The following is a 22437-nucleotide window of genomic DNA, read 5'->3' as shown; positions in this document are numbered from 1 at the left end:
AAACAATATTTGGCATGCAAAACAAAGCGAAAAAAATACAGTATCAATAGGTGCATTAAGGCCTTATTAGCATCCGAGTGGTTTAAGGGATCCTTTATACCATAAAAAATATCCAACTATGGCATCTTGAACTTGGGTGGGAAAAGTCAGTCTATGATTTTGGACACGAAAGGTATTTCATTTAGCTATCTTGTCCTTCGAAGCATTCATCAAATGGTCTAACTATTGTTGCATCTCTCACAACCTTTCATCTACCTTAGTGGTCGATTTTGACTTGCCAATATCTTGGCAATCTCCCTGCTGTTAGGGTACTTTTTTTTTACACCTAATTCTATTTGAGTACCACCTATTTATACCACTAACAAGTTATTGGGTTTTTCCAAATATTTTTGCTCTATTATTCCATTAATCACAAATATTTCATATGTCATTATCTAAATTGGGTTATGATATGAACTATCACAAAAAGCCCAAAAAATCATATTTTATCCACTTTTATTATCATTATTTAGCTAAGCCCAAAACCGGCCCTATGAACCCAATACACACACCATATTCTATTTAAAGCCCAAGAATACTTATGCTTGACAATATTCGAAAAAACCATGATTCAAGTCCATGTCAAAACAATTTTATCAATGGAATTCAAATCCCTGATCAAAGCTCATGATTTAAACTCATGGCAATATCAAAGCTCAATTCTCATTGGCAACATCAAAGCCCAATTCTCATTGGCACTATTAAATGCCCAAGCTAACTACTTGGCACTATTCTATCAAAAGTCCAAAGTTATTAATACTTGGCAAAATACTATATCATAATTATTCCACTTAAAAGTCCAATAACGAACAACACTTTAGATTCTTAAACCTATCACTATAATATTACAAGCTCATGGAATTTATGAAGTATCTATTCTCAAAACTCATGGCAATCATCTTATAAAAGCCCATGGAAAGTTATTATTAGAACCATGACATTTATTTATTTCATGTTATAAACTCATGTTCACCATCTATCTTACATCACAACATTCATAATATTTATTACCAAAATTCATGATAATTATTCATCCTACATGTCCATTATGATTATCTATAAAGAAACTCATAAGAACATCACATTATTTCATTATAATGGTTGTTACCATTCTTATTTAAAACTCATGGTAAATATTATTCTCAAGAAAAAATATTGGAGGTCATTATTTAAAAAGCCCAAAAAAAAATATCATTTACAAAGTAATCCATAGCAAAAATTATGAGAAATTATACAAGTTATTTAAAGCCCATGGAAATTAATACCCAAAATCTATCATAAATATTTACTAAAGCTCATGGATTCATTTTATTTCTACTAACAACTAAAACCCATGAGGAGTAAAAAACTCATGGCAAAGCATGTCTTTAATGCTCACTTTGTAGGAATAAGAATCTCATGGAGTAGGGAACAAGCCCAAGCAAAGAAAGGGCCAGGTAAAAGTGTTGAAATGGAGCAAAGTTCCAGCCTAAAAAAGTTCCCATCAAGAGGCTTGAGAGAGGACAACCAACCCTTGTTCATCCCTAACCATAAACAACTAGAGACCCCAACAAGAGAACCAAACCTTTGAGGATGAACTATGGGCTGTCCCATCAGTTTTCTGCCACCCTCTACCTGACGTGAACAATGTCAGAGAGCTATCATATCAGCTGAAGTCTAAAGGGTGATCAAACTCCATCAACTTCCTTAAAGTTGTACCTCCAGCGAAAGGGCAGCTGAAGCCAAGTTATCTAAACTTCAACAAATTGATACTATAAATGTCAAAAACGTTCAAGACATGATTCATGTACCAAGCCCATGAATCCTAAAGGGGAAAAATTGGGAACATGTAGTTTGGAGGGCATAAAGGGATCTCCAGCGGAACCCCCTGAAGTGAACTAAGAATTTGACACCTAACTTGGGGTGTTGAATCTTACTTCTTGGGGACCAAATCTTTGTTGTAGCATTAGGATTCGTTTTTGATACACGCCATAATCATATTGATTCAGTTCAACCCTAGAAATCATGGCATTAAATGCAAAGCACTCTAAAATCCCATCATTACCCAAAGAAGCAAGGCAGCCCCTAAAGTAAACCATCTACTTCTGACCAAAAATCACAGGAAGATTAACCTTGGTTTCCCACCTTTGATTAACCCTACGTTTTTTTGGACTCTTGTTAATTAATGCTTCCCTAAAGTTTTATTATAAAAACATACACACCTCAGCCCACAAGGGGGAGGAGAGGCCTTTCTAAAGATTTCTTTCATTAACTACATTCTGCGGAAGTTTAGTCCTTATTAAGCTTCCTTTAAGCTTCCCCAAGCTCTCTAGAGCTCACTCACAACCTTTCTCAGCCTATAGTCACCATAACACCAACATTCACCACCTTGCTTACAGCTTCCTACTCCATAAACGTCCCATAACTGACCAGAGGACAGCTACCCTTTATGAAATTCTGGGTTTGTTTGCTATCTTGCTCATGGTTTAGCCTCCCTCAAGCTTACCACTCATCATCCTTAGCCCACACTCATCTAATCTCAGACGTTCTCTTCCCTTTTTCACACAAACACAGCCCATAAATGTCTCTCAACTAGTCATAAAGAGACCACTCACAAAAAGCCTTGATCTTGGTGTTAATCCCATCTCACTCACTCAAAATAGCCCACATTCACCTCATTCATGCCTTATAATTATACACTCACCAAAATCTTAGTTTAATACTTGCTGCACTAAGCTGGGGATCTTTCTTTCCCTTCATTCCATCCTATTTTTCCTCTTTTATTTGTAACCATGGAGCCTTTAATCATTGTTTATTATTATTATGATGAAGGATATAATGTATTTGTAACAACTGAATTTTTCCCTAACATTGATGTAATGATGCTAAAAGTACTATAAATTCCCCTAGTCGAAACACACAAGGACCCCCAGAACTGAATATCTTCATAAATTTATTTAATCATTAACTTCTGGACTTTTAAGTGTAATTTCACCTTTACCGCTGGAGGACTGATTTGAACTATGACGCTATAAAAAGGACTAATAATATAACAAACTAACAATAGTAACATGTTTATTGGGCTTTATTGTTGTCTTCTTGTTAGGGTGCAGCCTCTATCTCTTGTTGGACGGACTTCCACAACACCGAAAGCCTTTGGGCTCTATTTCAAGGGCCCATCGTCGAGTTTCGGCTTGGCTACCCTATATTCTATTTAGGAACATCAAAATTTTCCCCTCAACACCTGCTTATGTTTTTTTAGCAGGTTTTGGGCTTCATTCTTAGCCCTAGTTGGTTGAAATGATGAAGGGAGGCTATTGGTCTTGTTCAGGATTCTATGTTGCATTAATTTCAAGTTTTGTTAGAACACCTTTTGCATTCCCTAAGTGGGTTCTTGGACTTGTCATTCCAAGATGGTGACATGGTTATCACGAGTTCTTGCTTCATGGTCTTTATTTCTCTTATTGGAAGTTTTGTTCCTAGTTGTAAGCATCTTATCTTCTTTATCTGAGAGAAAATGTTGAAAAATCATTTCCCATAGACAAGCCAAACTGATGATGCATTTGGTCAAAGGGTTGTCTAGGCTAATGAATTCCTTATTTGTCGGAGTGTTGGAAGGGGAGCCGTTGATAATTAAGTTAGTAATCAATCAAAGAGAAGGAGGGTAAAAAGCATCTCAAAAGCAATATGTGTTTATTTTTGTATATTTTGAAGGTTTTTGTGATGGGTGCTTTTTATGTTATCGATGGAGACTAAGTGTGCGTTTGTTTAAGATTTTAGAAGTTGAAATGCGCTTTTTTAGACCAAATTTTTTTTATGTGTATTAGGTAATGGTATAAACATGGTTTTGAAATCCAGACCGTTTGACCCTTTGACAAGCCAAACTGATGATGCATTAAGGTCAGATCGAGGTCGAACCGTGATGACGTCATAAATAATTTAATAATTATATAAAATACAAATAATAGATAAATTTTTAAAAAAAAAATGAGCAATATTAATTTAAAAAACTTGAAAATTAAATAATTTTCAAATACATTATCACAACTTTTAAATAAGAAAAAATAATAAATGATAAAGCATAAAACAATGCATTACAATTATAATTAACAATTCAAGTATAAGTTATAATGAAAAATACAAAATAGTATTAAAATACTTGATAGGCATGTCTTATTTACTTTTTATATTATATATATAATAGTTTGAACTAAATAAGATATTAATATTATATAAAAAAATGTCTATTTTGATTTTTTTTTAAAATTGCCAACTCATGAGATTTATCTCACTGGGCACGTCACCCAGTGGTCCCAGCCAAGTCTGGGCTTGCCATTTTAACTTTTAAGTTTAAAAATAATTTTAAATAATAATAAAAGGACAACTCATTCCCACAGTCACATTTCCAAAGCATTCTAATAACTTCTTCTACACTTTTCCTTTTCTTTCCAGCACCTTCTTCTCATATTTGAAATTTTGTGTCTTTCTCTCCTTTACTTCTCAGTCTCTCATCTTTGGTCTTCCTTAGTTCTCAAGCAAATTATAAAAGATCTGAAGGTAAGTCTCTCTTTCACAGCTTCATCCTTTACTTACTTTCCCTCTTTCTATCCCTGTCTCACTCATTCTTCCTAAAGAACATATCCGGCCAACTTGAAACTGCTTTTCAAGAAGAAATTTTATGCCCTTCACGAAGAAATTTTCTGAGGAAGAAACCGAAAAACCCGTGTCTGGTTCAAAAAATTATGCGGTTTGACCGCGGTTCGAGAGGTTCACAGTAAAAATATAATTTCTGGTTTTTTGTGTTTAAAGAACCGTTTTATGGAGAGGTTTCTGGTTAACCCGGTCGGATCGTACAGTCCGGTCTGGGTTTCAAAACCATGGTTTTAAAAGTTGCTTTCTCCAAAAAGTTGCGTATTGAAATGTGAAGGATGAACACTTTATGTGTGAACAACTCTCTGCTGCTTTTGCAAAAGCCAAAGCGCTTTTAATAAATATTACCATTGGATCTGAAGTTCAATTACCAAATTGCCCACATATTTTATTGAAAACCCAATTTTACCCTTTGATAAATAAAAGGATAACACCATCTCTGTAGCTCACGTTAGAAATCTCATCTCTCTGCTCTGCTACAGAACAGCTATCCTCTCCATGCTGCTATGGGTAAAAGTCTTCTTCCTCTTCTTCTTCTTCTTCTTCTCCTCTCTATATATTTTTAAAAAAAATTTATTTATGTCTTATATATCTGATCTGAGAAGAACATTTTGAAGGTAGAGTTTTTGATCAACAAAACATCAAGCAACATTGATCTGCTACCAAAAACCACTGGGTACCACCAGATATTCTGAAATATTTGTTGAAACATTTTCAGATATGTGCACGCTTTATTTGTTCTTGCTATTTACATGATCTATTTGTTCTCTTTTGGGCACTGAAAAAATTTGTGGGTACATGCTTTGTATTTTTTTCTTTTCTTTTGTGGGTAAACGCTCTGTCTTTACATGCTCTGTATATTTCCATGTTCAAGTCACCTTTTAATTTTTGACAAAAAATCATTCAGCCCCCCTTTCTCTGTTCAAGTCACTTTGGATTGAGATCTAATTTTAAGTTTAAGCATGATTTGGGTCTTTTTTGGAATTGGGTATTTTAGTTTTTGTTTCAGATTTGACTTTTTAAAGCAATTTTGTTGTCTTGTATGTGTTTTTTTAATTTTGATAGGTCTGAATTGTTTAATTTTTGTTAGGGTACTTTTTTTTTACACCTAACTCTATTTGAGTACCACCTATTTATACCACTAACAAGTTATGGGTTTTTCCAAATATTTTTGCTCTATTATTCCATTAATCACAAATATTTCATATCTCATTATCTAAATTGGGTCATGATATAAGCTATCACGAAAAGCTCAAAAACTCATATTTTATCCAATTTTATTATTATTATTTAGCTAAGCCCAAAACCGGCCCTATGAACCCAATACACACATCATATTCTATTTAAAACCTAAGAATACTTATGCTTGGCAATATTTGAAAAGCTCATGATTCAAGTCCATGGCAAAACAATTTTATCAATGGAATTCAAATCCATGATCAAAGCCCATGATTTAAACTCATGGCAATATCAAAGCCCAATTCTCATTGGCAACATCAAAGCACAATTTTCATTGGCAACATCAAAGCTCAATTCTCATTGGCAATATCAAAAACCCAACTTGCGTCGGCATTATTAAAAGCTCAAGCTAACTACTTGGCACTATTCTATCAAAAGCCCAAGGTTATTAATCCTTAGCAAAATACTATATCATAATTAGTCCACTTAAAAGTCCAATAATGAACAATATTTTAGATTCTTAAACCTACTACTATAATATTACAAGCTCATGGAATTTATAAATTATCTATTCTCAAAACCTATGGCAATCATCTTATAAAAGCCAATGGAAAGTTATTATTAGACCCATGACATTTATTTATTTCATGTTATAAACTCATGTTCACTATCTATCTTACTGTAAGTGCACAATTGCACCTGGCCCCAAGAACAGTTACGGGCTCAGGCCCAATGAGCCTTAAACAATATGAATTTGTAGAGTGTGGGCTTGAAACCCAAGTTAGAAGTGTTTGAGGATTAAATGACAAGTCAAAGATTGCAAACACTTGAAAACAACAAGGAATATTGTAAATCAACCTACTCGGACGTAAGCCGAGAGATGTTCTTATATTCTCTCTTTTTCTTTTTTCTTTTTCTTTTTAGATTACAAAGAAGGGAGCCCCCATTTCTGTTCTAAATTGCTCCTTAAATACTCCTCTTTTTGATACTTTGTACACGTGTTGCCCCAACTCCCCCTTAGCCTAGATATTTCTTTTCTCAGTGCCTTTGAATAGTAACCAGAAGTTTCCCTTCCACTGTTCAGGTGTCACTTCCCCATTAATGCGGCCAGGGTGGTAGGTGCAGGGTCTTTAATGTGGAGGTGGCAGCCTTTATCTTTGGTATTTCTCTAACATCGGTGCTTCTAGAACATTCAAGAGTTTACCCCCTTTAACCATTGGTCTTGACCGTGTCATTCCCTAACCTTTACCATGAAGTCCTGGGTTCTCTGGTGTCCGTCCGAAGAGAAATTCACCCTCGGCTGGATCCTCGGATCCTCGGCGTATGGGCCGACCCGTAGTACTAACAAGTTCTAAACCCAAGAGCAGGTCGGCCTTCCTTAGCATGGCCCAAAGACCCACATCTCCATCAGGGTCTTTTTACTCCCCACACTTACATCACAACATTCATGATATTTATTACCAAAACTCATGGTAATTATTCATCCTACATATTCATTATGATTATCTATAGAGAAACTCATGAGAACATCACATTATTCCATTATAGTGGTTGTTACCATATTTATTTAAAACTCATGGTAAATATTATTCTCAAGAAAAATATTGGAGGTCATTATTTAAAAAGTCCCAAAGAAAATATTATTTACAAAGTAATCCATAACAAAAATTATGAGAAACTATACAAGTTGTTATTTAAAGCCCATGAAAATTAATACTCAAAATCTATCATAAATATTTATTAAAGCTCATGAATTCATTTTATTTCTACTAACAACTAAAGCCCATGAGGAGTAAAAAAACCCATGGCAAAGCATGTCTTTAATGCCCATTTTGTAGGACCAAGAATCTCATGGAGTAGGGAACAAGCCCAAGCAAAGAAAGGGTCATGTGGCCCAACTAAAAGTGTTGAAATGGAGCAAAGTTCCAGCCCAAAAAAGTCCCCAGCAAGAGGCTTGAGAGAGAGCAACCAGCCCTTGTTCATCCCTAACCAAAAAACAACTAGAGACCCCAACAAGAGAACCAAGCCTTTAAGGATGAACTATGGGCTGTCCCATCAGTTTTCTGCCGCCCTCTACCTGACATGAACAGTGCCCAAGGGCTGTCATATCAGCTAAATTCCAAAGGATGATGGGACTCCATCATCTTCCTCAAGACTGCACCTCCAGCGGAAGGGGAGCTGAAACCAAATTATCCAAACTTCAACAAATTGACGCTACAAGTGTTAAAAACGTTTAAGGCATGATTCATGTGCCAAACCCATGAATCCTAAAGGGGAAAAATTGGGAACATGTGATTTGGAAGGCATAAAGGGATCTCTAGTGGAACCCTCTGAAGTGGACTTAAACTTTGATACCTGGCTTAGGGTGTTGAATCCTACTTCTTAGAGACCAAATCTCAGTTGCAACACTAAGATTCTTCCTTAATACTTGTCTTAATCCCATTGGCTGAACACAATCTTAGCAATCTTAGCATTTAATGCAAGATTACCCAAATACTACTCATGTGTGGCATTGCCCAAAGAAGCAAAACAGCCCCAAAAGCAAATCTCCCATTTTTAGGCCAAATCCAGGCTATTAATTCAGCTATCAAGGCTCCCCTGAATCAGACCTACTTTTTTTGGATTTTTGTTAATTAATGCTTCTCTAAGCTCCATTATAAAAACATACACACCTCAGCCAACAAGGGGGGGGGGGGAGGCCTCTCAAAAGATTTCTGTCATTAACTACATTCTGCAGAAATTCAATCCTTATTAAGCTTAACACCAACACTCACCACCTTGCTTACACCTTCCTACCCCATAAACGTCCCATAACTGACCAAAGGACAACTACCCTCTCTAAAGTTCTGGGTTTGTTTGCTATCTTGCTCATGGTTTAGCCTCCCTCAAGCTCACCACTCATCATCCTTAGCCCACACTCATCTAATCTTAGATGTTCTCTTCCCTTTTTCACACAAACACAACCCATAAATGTCTCTCAACTAGTTATAAATAGACCACTCACAAAAAGCCTTAATCTTGGTGTTAATCCCATCTCACTCACTCAAAATAGCCCGCGTTCATCTCATTCATGCCTTATAATTATACACTCACCAAAATCTTAGTTTAATACTTGCTGCATTGAGCTGGGGATCTTTCTCTCCCTTTACTCCATCCTATTTTTCCTCATTTATTTGTAACTATAGAGCCTTTAATCCTTGTTTATTATTATTATGATGAATGATATAATGTATTTGTAACAACTGAATTTTTCCCTAACATTGATGTAATGATGGCTAAAAGTACTATAAATTCCCCTAGCCGAAACACACAAGGACCCCCAGGACTGAATACCTTCATAAATTTATTTAATCATTAACTTCTGAACTTTTAAGTGTAATTTCACATTTATCGCTGGAGGACTGATTTGAACTATGACGCTGTAAAAATGACTAATAATATAACAAACTAACAATAGTAACGTGTTTATTGGGCTTTATTATTGCCTTCTTGTTAAGGTGCAACCTCTATCTCTTGCTTGGGCGGACTTCCACAACACCGAAAGCCTTGGGGCCCTATTTCAAGGGCCCGTCGTCGAGTTTTGGCTTGGCTACCCTATATTCTATTTGGGAACATCAAAATTTTCCCCTCAACAATTTTCAACTAGGTTGGAAAAGTATGTTTAATCTGTATTTCAATTCCTATAAAAAGAGAATTTTTTGGGGTTGTGTTTTTGTCTTGTGTATCAAATTTGTGAATCTGCTATTTCTTGTTATGATAAGGTTTGTAAAAAGTTGGAAGCCTTTTCAGCACAATTTTAACTTTTGGATTATAAAAGGATTTGTTAAGTTCTTTTCACATTTATCTTTTTCCAATTATTCTTTCTTTCCTGAGACTTTCCAAAGTATTCATTAAGTTTCTTGTTGATTGATAATGAAATTTATTTTATTTGGAGCTTAATTTATTCATTAAGTTTCTTTTACGGGTTTATGTTTCCACTCTTTATTATTGATTTTGGGAATCAATCTCATGCTATGGTTGGTGTGTTCTTCTAAAGTAATTGTGTTAATTATTCAGTGTTTGATTCATTGTCATGGTTTGTAAAATGCTTGTCCTCTGTGGCAAAAGAGTTTATTATTATGAATTCTATTTTTTGCATTTCTTATGGTTGCTTAACTCTATAGATGGGTAAAAACACCACTTCCAACTCCAAAGCAAAAAAAGCAAGAGCATTATGGGGAAATCCAAGTTGGACAACTCCGTTTTGTAACCTTTGTGTGGAAGAGATTGAAGTTGGGAATAGAACAATCTTTGCTGCCTTAAGTCCCAAAGATTGGAGCAATTTGGTGATCAAATTTTGTGATGAGACCGGTCTACTATGATAAGGACCAATTAAAAAGTAGGTGGGATGTATTAAAAACAGTTTGGAGAGTGTGGGAAAAATTGAAGGGTCTTGACACAGGTTTAGGTTGGGATGCAGTGAAGGGAACAATTGATGCTAGTGATGATTGGTGGGACATGAAGTTGAAGGTGAGTTGAGTATTTTATTAATATGTAGTTAGTTGGAGATAGTTATGTATATTATTGTAATATGAGTGGAATGACAATTACATTTTGTAGGAAGTATCCAAAGCTTCAAAATTTCAACATAAAGATCTACAAAATCTACAACAACTTGATAAAATGTTTAGCGATGTTGCAGTAACTGGAGCAGAACTCAAGATCTTTAACAGACCCTGAGATGGTGCTTTTTGTGATTCCATTGCTAATTCCATTTGGGGAATAATAATTAGTAGTTGTCTTTTATTTTTATTTTTTATAATATCATGTAGTACAATTTTTTACATTTTTTTTTTGTAATAAAATTTAAACTTGGATTATTGGTATGTATTTTATCATCTTTTTACATTTTCATTTTTTGCTTTGTGATGATGAAAATTATTTAGATTTAATTAATATTGATAAGAAGTCATTAATGGTAATAACAAATAATTATGACACTAAAAAGAACTAAACACAAACATTATTAAAATAATATCAATAATATATTTATTATTATTATTAATTATTATATAGTTATTATTATTATTATTAATTAGTTTTTTTAGTAAGTATATGAAGTAGTTGATTTAAGTATGAAATAAACTCCTTTATATATACATTGTCCTTTTTAATAATTTACCTTTCAAGCGGTCACTTTTATAAGTGCTAGACAAACACTTAACTTTTTCAAAAAGCAATTTTTAACAGTTTTTAGCAAACACTCAGTTTTACAAAAAACCCAGTTTCATACCGTACTTTTTAAAATCCCCACTTTTTCAAAAAGCACAATATCAAAAAGCTGAACCAAACTCACCCTAACTTTGACATTATAGAGATTTGTGGTCCGTTTGGATAGAACTTATTGCTGAAAACTGAAAACTGAAAACACTGTAGCAAAATAATTTTTAAATGTGTGAATAGTATTGTGGGACCCATTTTTAATAAAAAATTGCTAAAAAAGTGCGCGCACTGCGCGTTGTCCCCTCCGTAGCAGACCCGCAGCAAAAACGAAGGAAAAAAAAAAAGCAAAAAGCAAAACGTGGAACTTATAATCTGAATCCAAACGCCCTCTTGATTTCCCCTAGTCTTTTCCCTTAATTTTAGGAATTATTCTTTATCTAGTAAGAGATTAAAAGCAAATGATTTCGAGATGACAAGGAGATACGACAAAAAATTTTCCCTTGTAAAGAGTTGAACTTTGGTAGGTTTGTTGAGCTTTAGGATGCCTTGGCTAACCTAATAGTAGCTTTTAGTTTGAACTTCCACGTTAGCTACCTCACTAAATTCAGAGTGACTTGCACGTAATAGCTTTTCTCCATTAGTAATTATTAATTTTTTTTTTAATTTTTAAAATTCTTTTAATCATTTAATTTATATTTAAAATTAAAACTTATGCTTGATAAAGAGGGTATTGATAAGTATCTATGGGTGAGTACGTGTCAATATGAATTAATACACTTTTGACATAAATAACGAACTAGATCATATTGGCCTTAAAAGAAAGCAGCTCTCTCCTTCAAGAAAGAAAATGATTAGGCACGCGAGCCACGTGTACGGATAAATCCCAAAACTTCTCCTTACGTAAAACATGAATGCTCTTTCATTCCAAGGGTCACGTAACCCAAATCCCTATCCTTCAACACGCTAATCACTGTCCAACTAAATCGCGACACGTTTCAATGCAACTTACATTATTTGTCCACGTTGCGCTATTTCATTAGACAAAAAAATTACTACCAGATATACCGGTAGTACCTGATCATTACCCCACCCAATGGAGACATATAAACTACAAGCCGAAACAGCCAGTCCAGCTTTTGCTTTTCATTTCCTCTCGCAGTGACTTTGTGCTTCGGCTTCTCTCTCTCTCTCTGTCTGTCTCTCTGTTTTGACGTCGTCGGAGACTCACCAGAGAATCGGATACCGTACGGATGAGCGAGCGAGTGTCGTAGAGCGAAGAGGAAGATGAAGATCTTCGTGAAGACTCTCAAGGGTACTCACTTCGAGATCGAAGTGAAACCCGAAGACGCGGTACCAATACTTCTCTTATTAATCTCTCAATTATTGGAAATTTTATTTTACGTACGGTTTTTGTGACGATTATGTGGATAATTGATTGATTGTTGTGAAATTAGGGTTTTATTTGATATTGTACGTGGAATTAGTTGTGAATTAGGGTTTTATTTCCCTATTTTATTATTTGTGCTGACTAAATTTAGTTTTTTTTTTGTATTTTTTCTAGTGGTTGATTGTCTTTCTTTGTAGAATTTTATTAGTTTTTTTTGGGTGTTGTGAATTATGCTTGAATTTTGTACTTAAAAGAAAAGAGCTTGACTTTTGCAAATTTGTAGCCTTGGCGTGAATTGTAGATAAGAGCACTTGCAGCAGTGGAGCTAAATAGCTATATAGCTATTTTAGCTCCAGCAAAACACCAAAAAGAAGCATGCAGCAGTGGAGCTAAATCTATATTTTTTTAGCTCATTGCTACAGTGCACATCTATAGATTCTATAGATGTGCACTATTCATCAGAGCTAAAAAAAAATTAATTTTTTATTTTGTGTTCACATTACCTTTTTATTGTGGTGTTTTTATTGTAGTGAGATGTATTATTTTATTGTGGTAGATATATTATTTTATTGTAATGTTTATATTATTTTATTGTGTTGAAAGCTAAAATAGATCCATTGCTACATCATGTATGTAGGTAAAATAGATAAAGTAACTTTTGATGGAGCTAAATTGCTAAATTTTTAGCTCCACTGCTGTGGATGCTCTAAGTGGTTTAGTTTAAGTTAGATATTTTATTCTTAAGGAGGTTCAATTTGTGTAATTCGTGTACTATTAGGTTTGGGCGAGTTTGTAGTGCTTTGTTTAAGAGCATCCACATCAGTTTTTGTATAATCCTCTATAATACAAAAAATTCTTCATTTTACACATTTTGGTCAAAAAATCACCTACATCAGTGGAGCTAAAACTGTGTAAAATCTTGTAAAACCATCCACGAGCTACAGTAACCATGTAAATACACACGGCTACTGTAGCTTATTTATACAATATTTTATCATTTTTTCGTTCGCTCCTTTTTTTCTCTCTCTGATCCGTGCTCAATAAACTCAATTCTCTCATCTTTTTCTCAACACAGAAGATACACAGAGATACACTTTGCTAAAAAAAAAAAAAAACACAGACATACACAAACACAGATCGGTGCTTGACTGGATCGGAGCTCGTGGATCTTGCCGTGGATCGGAGCTCGCGGATCGAGGATCGGAGCTCGCGGACGCTGGATCGAAGCTCGCGGATCGTGATCAGAGCCCGTGGATCGCGGATCGGAGCTCGCAAATCGGGATCGGAGCTCGCGAATCGTGATCGGAGCTCGTGGATCGCGGATCGTGGATCGGAGCTCGCGGATTGCAGATCGGAGAGGGAGAGTTGATCTGAGGGAGAGCTGATCTGAGCTCGTGATCGGAGAGGGAGTTGATCGAGAGCAAGAGGGAGAGGGAGAGGGAGAGGGAGAGTTGGAGAGATGGGTATAGAGAGAGAGAGCAAAAATCAGAAATGAATAGGGAGAGAGAGAGCGCGCTAATTATATCGGGGTAGTTGGGAAAATAATAAAAAATTGAAGAAAATTGATTATTTAATTAAAAAAGGTGGTAGGATAGATGAACTGATGTGGGTGTTTTGTAAAATTGGATGTGTAAAATAGAAAAGTGGGTTTTTAGTGTAAAAGTGGATGTGTAAAATAAAAGAACTGATGTGGATGCTCTAAGTATCCGGCATCAATATTATATTTGATTCAGTATCAAAGGGGGCACATTGTTAGGTGGGATTGACATCTCTTTTTGCAGATGGTTTGAGCTTATACCCCCTTGATTAAGTTTAAGGATGGAATGTGATGTCATACTCTAGTTGTGGTAGTGTATCCATGTTTTACTCCCCAACGGTGGGTCCAAAGGGTCCCCGCCTTGGTCAGGTTCCATGTCATAAAAACAAAAGTGCTCTAGACTCTAGTTGGGCTAAATGAGTATGTTATTTTAACTTTGTGAACTGCTACTACCCAGGAAAGCGTTTCTGTTCTATGATGCTGGCTTTTCTTTGGATCCTACTGTTTTTATCATACTTGCTAACATCCTAGTAATTTCTATATGAAGGTATCTCCGTGTTTTAATTACTTTTTTATTACTTTGTGTAGCTTCAAGTGGCAATCTTTGGAATTTCTCCCTTTGATGTTTTGTGGATGATTGAGTGGGCCCAAGGGAAAGGGGCATTGCTCCCTTTGATGTTTAGATCTAACAATTTATTTGTTTGTCTTGATCGTTCTTCAAAATGCCTATCCAGTAAATGACAATAAATTTTCTCATCAGCATAGGTTAGATGCAGTCTTCATTATCAAAAAAGTTTAAATATATTCAAGGAAAACAAGGGCAAGTGGTGAAAAAGTGACATAAGATAAGGAAATACAATCATGAAATAGATGGGAAATTGTCTCTCTCTCTCCCTTTGTAGCAGGATGCAGTTTTTTGAATAATTTTTTTGCTTGCATCCCAAGCTTTTACACAAGCATGTATTTTTCGCAGTTCAAGCATCATTGAACCCATTGTGAAGTTATCAAATGATAGTGCCAATGAGCTCTAGTTCAAATGGTACATCCTCCCCTTCTAAGAGCAAGGTGGAGGTGAGGTCATGGGTTCAAGACCCACTGGGTGCATTTATAATTACAAATAAAGTTATCGAATGATAGTATAATTTTTTTTTTAATCTCACTGAATTTTACAAAAGGATTGGTTTATGGAGTCTTCTTGTACTATTTATTTCTTTGTTTCCTTTGCTGCTATTTTATTTTTGTCCATATCATGACTTTCAGCTCAGTGTTCCAATTGATCTTTTTTACCTGATATTTTCAGGTTGCTGATGTCAAGAAAAGCATTGAGACAGTTCAGGGTTCTGATGTTTACCCTGCCGCACAACAGATGCTTATCCATCAGGGGAAAGTTCTTAAAGATGGCACAACGCTGGAAGAAAATAAAGTTGCAGAGAACAGTTTTGTTGTCATCATGTTAACCAAGGTTAATTTGATTATCTTCTATGGGTTTATCCTTCTCATTTTAGAAATGGGAGGAAAGAAAGTTGTGGAAAATTATAGTTTTAAATTATTGAAAACAATTGTCAAATTATAGTGTGATAATATGATATTAAGGTTGATAAATTTAACTGTGAGACCATTCAAGTTGGCAAATGAATAAGTTCTGCTGGTGTTGACTGATTAAAAAATATATAAACTAAAACTTCTATTTTCTTTGTTTCTGTTTTCTCTCTAGGTGGGGGTGGTGGGTATATAGAATTCACTTTTTTTTTTTTTTTGTTGTTGATAGGGGGTCTATAGAATTCACATTATATTGACAAAAGAAGGGAAATTCCAATTTATGTAGAGATGTGAAAGATGTAGGTAAAAAGAACAAATGGACGCAAGAAAATTGATGTTTCCATTTAGGATCCACTTGAAGTAGTTAAAATAATTGCCACAAGAGTGTCTTGTTAAATCTTCTATCTTATTTGCACGTCAATATGTCTATCAGTAGGGTTCACTATTGGCCTATCTATCAGTAGGGCTCATGTTGATTTGTTATTTGAATTTTTTAGAGAACCATCTGAAACATTCTCATTTGATTCTTTTATCCATTTTAGAGCTTGTTTACTGAACAGAACCTTTTATGTTAGATTCAAACGTTGGTGTGCAGTCAGAGTAGTTCTTAGGCTTCAATTTTGTGTAGCAAAGGCAAAGAAAAGGACTGCTCCGGTTGGAACTAGTTTTTGCTAGATCCGTGTGCTTTCCTAAGTTAGTAGGCATCGTGTTTTTACTATATTCAGAGAGAGTGACTGAGTCTGATTTTGGTGGCCTATCTAATTACAACATTAGCTGGTTGGGGTTGTGACGTAGGACAAGGGGGAACAAGGTAATCTGATTTAGAAAACCAGGGGCAGATCTGGTATAGCTTGGGTTTTGAAGAATTGGGGTTAGGTTTTGGTGAAAATAATAGGGTAGAAAATAATGGGGATTTTAGGGTTTCCAAAGGGACAAGGATTAATAGGGTTTTAGGAATGAAATCAAAGGTGAAATTCAAGACTTGGGTGGCTGTTGCTGTGCTGTGAACAGTGATCCGTGAACAGTAACCGTGAATAGTAAAATTAAAGAAAATAGATAAATTCTAGGAATTACACCTAGACTTCCTAAGCATCACACCTAGGGTTCCTTGGCATCACACCTAGGAGAAGGTTGCATCACACAAACCATAAAAGAAAACATAACTCTTAAATTCTGAAAACATTCATTAATAATCAATCCAATAGAAATTACTACAACTCTTTAAATAGAAGACTAATACCTAATCCTAGTTGAACTAGGATTTCTTAAAACCCTAATAAGACTTGGACTTGGACTCCTTGGGTTTTACTACTAAACCCAAACTAAATAACCAAGCTTAAAATAAAATTAAAGTAAGACCCAATAGACTATAAGCACAGCCCATTCTAGAATATTAGGAAATTACAATATTGCCCTTGATACATAAAATCAAATAAAATATAGGAAATCTGTCTTCTTACGGCCTCCTGCATCAGTTTGGCTGCATAAAAGATGAGACATGCTATACAATCTAGGCAGTGTTATTATTATACAAATTTCAAATTCTAGTTTATTGGCTGCGTGCCTTACTAGTTATTACAAGCTTTATTCTCTATTTGATCTGGAATTGTTTCTGCAAAAGATTATATGCAGCCTAGACATATATTGTCTCTAGAATAAAAGGTCATTTTGTTGGTCCCACTTCAATGGGGTCCTTGGAATGGGGGGGGGGGGGGACTTGGATGTGGTCTTTCCCTTTGACAGCCATTTATGTCTCTTTTGTACTAATTTATAGTTATCATGTTCTAACCACTTAAAAAAAAATACTAGAAGCCATACTTTTATGGTGTCATTTACAAGTGTATTCCCATCTACTCTTCGTATATGGTGGTTTTCTATATCATAAGATGTACTTAAAAAAGAGTTATGGTGATGTCTTATAGGCTTTTGAGGTTCTTGAAGTTACTTCTTCTTAGAGACATATGGTTTGCTGGTTGCTTTAATGTTTGTGCTAATGAATACATGTTGAAACAATTGTAGAGTAAGGTCTCATCAAGTGGAACCTCAAGTACAGCAGCTGCACCCACAAGCCAGGTAATTATGGATGATGCTGTTGAAGTCTATTCTGCTTGTATGGTTAACGTCAGCATCATAGTCAATGTTGCCATTTGAAGTTGATCTAATTGAGCCACTTAAATGTGTAGGCTCAACCTGCAAGTACTTCCCCTCCTACCGTGACAAATACTTCCCCTCCTACTGTGACACAACCACCACCTGCTTCTCAACCTCCTGCTCCAACTGCAGCACCGTGAGAGATCTGTTTGAAGTGTTTTTTCTTGGGGTGTAAACATGCAGTCCACTTATTGTTTTATCTAACATTTCTACTCCTGTTTTTTGAATTGGGCAGGTCCCCTTCTGTCCCTGAATCCACTCCTGTTGCAGCCCCTCCTGCTTCGTGAGTATTAAGGATCATAGTATCTGAATATAAGTCCTATGCTTGACAGTTAAAACCATATGTTTTGACCTTCCATTTATTCTAGATTGTATAATTCAGAGACCTTCAAGTCACTTATATGATTGTTATGTAATTGTAACTTGAATTTTATGATATTTCTTTGACTATATCCTTCTATTTATTATCATTATTATTATTATTTTGGGTTTATACAGTTCAGAATCAGATGTCTATGGCCAAGCAGCATCAAATCTTGTTGCCGGAAGTACTTTAGAGACTACCGTTCAACAGATTCTAGATATGGGTGGAGGAAGCTGGGACCGAGACACCGTTGTCCGTGCTTTACGTGCTGCTTTTAACAACCCTGAAAGAGCCGTTGAATATCTCTATTCTGTAAGTTCATTCCCAGTCTTTGGCTTCATTATCCGTTTGTGGCTCACCATGTAAATGGATCTAGCTTTTCAGTTGTGGGTTGATTTTTCTTCAAGCTTAATTAATAACTTTGTGTATTTTATATGTTTTTTTCAACTCAGTTAACAATGAGCTTATGACATCATCAGCAGAGAACTTGTAAGGCTGGTAGATGTACAAAAAGGGTATTTAAGGTTTGAGGATTAAGTATCCTTCCTGGGGAAGAGGGTTGTCATGCCTGATTTTTCCCCCCTTGAATTGAGCAGAATTTGTTTTGGTCATCACTATGGATATCTTAGTGAGTCTGTGCTGAAAAATGTGAAATACAATTTGTATTGTTATAGGAATTTAAAATTTAAAGCTTTTTTAAGAATCATTGTATTAAGAAAAGCAAAGTATGGAATATGCATCTGAATGTGTCCAGGTTTAAAATGATTTGAATGTAAAAATAAAAGCTTAAATTTTGGTTGCTGGATCAATTTTACAGGCGGAGTTGCAGTTCTCATTGGTAACAGAGTTACCAGTTGGACTGTGTTTATAAATAAAAAAGTATGCAAGTTAAATTGTTTACCTCATCTTGATGTCTACTGAAGGGGATATTGATGTTGGGCCCATGATATCCTGGTTTATGATTGAGAGAATGCTCCTGAGGCCACCTTTTTGTGGCAATTGGTCATGGACAATGGTGTGCTGATATACGAATTGGAGAAGAAAGGCTTAGGAATGGATTAGCAAATGGTGAATTTATACAAGAGAACTTTTATTGAGTGATACCAACAAAAACTGGATTATTGGACGGAATCTGGGGAATTTAAGCTGTAGATGTTTGGTTTGAGTTTAAATTTTTTACTAGTTAATAGCCGACTAAACTTACATTTAGATAAGCATGATAATATGGGGAATGACATTTTCATGTTGAGATAAACATGTTCATTTTACTCTCACATTTAGTCTTATGATGCTATCAAAGTAATCATGACTCTGTATTTGTAATCACATCGGATTAAAATGAAAATTAATATGTTTCAGGGAATTCCTGAGCCAGCTGAAGTTCCTCAAGCTGCTCAAGCTCCTGTTAGCGGGCAGGCAGTCAACCCTCCAGCCCAGGCTCCACAACCAGCAGTACCTGCTAGTGGGCCCAATGCAAACCCACTAGATCTGTTTCCACAGGTGTATATCTTTAGAGTGATAAATTTATGAACTTTATCAGAATTGAGTTATGGACTATTGTCTTCCTTATTCAGGGCATTCCCGCTGTGGGTTCAAATGCTGGTGCAGGCACCTTGGATTTCTTACGTAACAGTCAACAGGTATCTTATCTATGATTTTCTTTTATTAATCTGAATGATGGCTTTTACTGTGTACCAACTTGCTTGGGATTTTTAAAGCATTGTGTTCTTTATTTCAGTTCCAAGCCTTGCGAGCTATGGTTCAAGCAAATCCCCAAATATTGCAGGTATTCTTGAATGTTTCCTTGTTTTGGTTGTCAGTTTGATTAATTTAATAATTTATGTTAACATTGATTACTTCTGAGATTCTTCTCTACTGCAGCCTATGCTTCAGGAACTAGGAAAGCAAAATCCGCACCTAATGCGTCTTATCCAGGACCATCAGGCTGACTTCTTACGCCTGATAAATGAACCTGTTGAAGGAGAAGGGTGAGATGATTATTATGCACTATCACTTGCTTCTGTTTATTTTTACAGTTGAATTCTCATAATGCCTATTTACATATTAATGTATAATCAGGAACCTACTCGGTCAGGTAGCTTCAGGTATGCCACAGGCTGTGACTGTCACACCTGAGGAGCGTGAGGCCATTGGACGTGTAAGTTTGTCGGCTCTTGTTTTTATTTGCTCTTAAAAAAAATTGTTGCTTTGGAATTAATGTTAGGAATTTTGTTACAGTCTTTGCATTGTTGCTGTTGTTGGTAATGATCAAAAGCTTATAAGATTTGATGCTTGTATTGAAGTGTGTATTCAACTGCAGCTTTGGGTACAACATTCTGTTGTCTTTTAACTTAAGAGTGAGAAGCAGCAATAGGAAATAGCCCTAATGCCTTCAAACTCTTATGAAGTTTTATAATGTGTTCCATCTCTAATTAAGTGTTACACAATCATACTACATTCTGTCACATAAAGAATCAATCCAATAATTAGGGCTGATCATGGGTCAGTCAGGCTTGATTGGGGAGTAAAAGTGCCACTTGACCCGAATATCATTGGGTGGTGAAAAACAAAACTGTCCGTTCATTGACTCAAGCAGACCACTCACCGGATTTAGTGTTTGGATCTGCAGTTGATTGCAGCAGTTTTGATGGGTGGGGGTGGCTGAGGAACAGCAAGGGAGAGAAACAAAGGGGTTAGTGGCTCAGGTGGGGGCAGCTGTTGAACGGCAAGGGAGAGAAATGAAGGGGTTAAGGGCTCATGTGGGGAATAAAATTGCCACTTGACTAGAGCATGTTCCCCGCCGCCGGGGGGGGGGGGGGGGCGTACCTGCCGTCGACTGACTCAATCGGACCACTTGATCGGATTGAGTGTTTGGATAGGCAGTTGATTACAGTAATTTCATTGCTGGTTGCTGATCTGGTAACGTGTTGCTGGATGGGGGTTTGCCAGTGTCAGACATGATGTTAGGGAGGGCAATTAGAAGCTTGGAATAATGGAATGAGAGAGGGGCTGGCTGAGGGATGGGGGTGGTCTTTAATGGGAGTACAGGTTAGGCAGGTGACAGGCACCCCACCTGTTGGCTAACTGATAAGGGTTGGTTTGAAGACCAGAAACGTACAGCCAACTGCCTATACTGTCATTGTCAGGTTGAGTCAGGTCAGACAAGCTTGTGGAGTTGACTATCAACGTTTCATATGACAAAATCTCTGGTTAAATTGATATGGTTGATTTCTTTTGAACCTGTAGCTTTAAGATCTCTGGATTTGTCACTGTCACCAAATCGTTAGTGAGCAATTAGGCCTTATTCAATGTATTCATATACATTTGGGACAAATAGAACCTGAACTGTTTATGATTTGATTTTTATATGCTGATTTCAGTAATAATAATATATAGGAATTTAATCCATCTATTTTAGTCTTATAAGGAAAGCTATGTGAGGAATTGATGCGAAACTTGACTATTCATGCAGTCTTTACTAACGTTGCATAGTTTTGCAGCTTGAAGCAATGGGCTTTGATCGAGCAATAGTATTGGAGGTTTTCTTTGCATGCAACAAGAATGAGGAGCTGGCAGCCAACTATCTCTTAGATCATATGCATGAGTTTGAAGACTGATCAAAGTGGTTTTTATTCTCACTTTTTTCTTTAATGTCAAGACTTCTCTGTCATGTTGGTCGAGTTTGTTTTAGTGCTTTAGTGTCTTATTCCACCTATTTGTTCTGTGGAGTCTGGAGTGGAGACGCAGTCAAGTTGTTCCACGCCTCCCCCTTTCAAGCACATTTTCTAGATTTAAAAAAAATATATATTGGGTCCGTATTATATAAATTTTCTGTTGGAATATGGAAATAACGGTTTCTTTTTTTCTTGTCCGGATTTCTTTGATCTTATAGCTGGCAATAAGACATATGGACATTAGCATTTCTATGCAGTCTCAGCATATGAACACTAAATACAAATTATAGCTGATGTCTGGTCACTGGTGTGAACCAAATTTAGCTGAGTGTCTATTTGGTGTGAAATTATATCCCAGACGAAGTAGGATATCACTTGTTCTAAATTTCCACATAATGAAGAGAGAGCTTTAATTGAACCTATTTAACAAGAAAAAGGAAAAAGGGGTCACAAACAAGAACGGAATTAAGAACGAGGTTTAAGTAATATATATCAACGAATAAATAAAAACTGATGTTCCATCCAGTGCATCCTAGTGTTCCGTTTTCCATCTCTATCTTTATTTACATTTTTCTATTATTTGGTACTGTGTAAAACAGAAATCAATAATGGCAAATGTTTTTCTATGAAAGTTGAATCCTAAGATTTAGCTGAATGGTCTCAACTCAAAATCAAAGTAATAACTAATGGTAAGGGCTTTTTTGAAAAGTATAAGGATTGAAATGAAACATTTTAA

General features: G+C 35.8%; 1 protein-coding gene across 1 annotated transcript; it reads left to right on the top strand.

Moving 5' to 3' along the window:
• The first annotated feature begins 12180 nt into the window (after nucleotides 1-12180).
• LOC142606054 (ubiquitin receptor RAD23d-like) lies at nucleotides 12181-21894 on the top strand. Its single transcript, XM_075777465.1, has 12 exons — nucleotides 12181-12399; nucleotides 15274-15435; nucleotides 17532-17585; nucleotides 17696-17799; nucleotides 17899-17946; nucleotides 18162-18339; nucleotides 19387-19527; nucleotides 19602-19667; nucleotides 19766-19813; nucleotides 19909-20015; nucleotides 20107-20185; nucleotides 21528-21894. The coding sequence occupies exons 1-12, from the start codon at nucleotides 12334-12336 to the stop codon at nucleotides 21642-21644; spliced, it is 1170 nt and encodes a 389-aa protein (XP_075633580.1). The 5' UTR covers nucleotides 12181-12333; the 3' UTR covers nucleotides 21645-21894.
• The last annotated feature ends 543 nt before the right edge of the window (nucleotides 21895-22437 follow it).

This window comes from Castanea sativa, chromosome 1 (genome assembly GCF_040712315.1).
Source record: "Castanea sativa cultivar Marrone di Chiusa Pesio chromosome 1, ASM4071231v1".
Taxonomy (NCBI): Eukaryota; Viridiplantae; Streptophyta; class Magnoliopsida; order Fagales; family Fagaceae; genus Castanea; species Castanea sativa.
This window is presented reverse-complemented; position numbering and strand designations above follow the sequence as displayed.

What these genes read in the sequence shown, in the direction of transcription:
- LOC142606054 (XM_075777465.1), top strand. Translation starts at nt 12,334, where the DNA reads ATGAAGATCTTCGTGAAGACTCTCAAGGGTACTCACTTCGAGATCGAA. An exon ending in AAGTGAAACCCGAAGACGCG is followed by an intron (nt 12,400 to 15,273) that starts GTACCAATACTT and finishes TGATATTTTCAG; the next exon opens with GTTGCTGATGTCAAGAAAAG. An exon ending in CACTAGATCTGTTTCCACAG is followed by an intron (nt 19,528 to 19,601) that starts GTGTATATCTTT and finishes TTCCTTATTCAG; the next exon opens with GGCATTCCCGCTGTGGGTTC.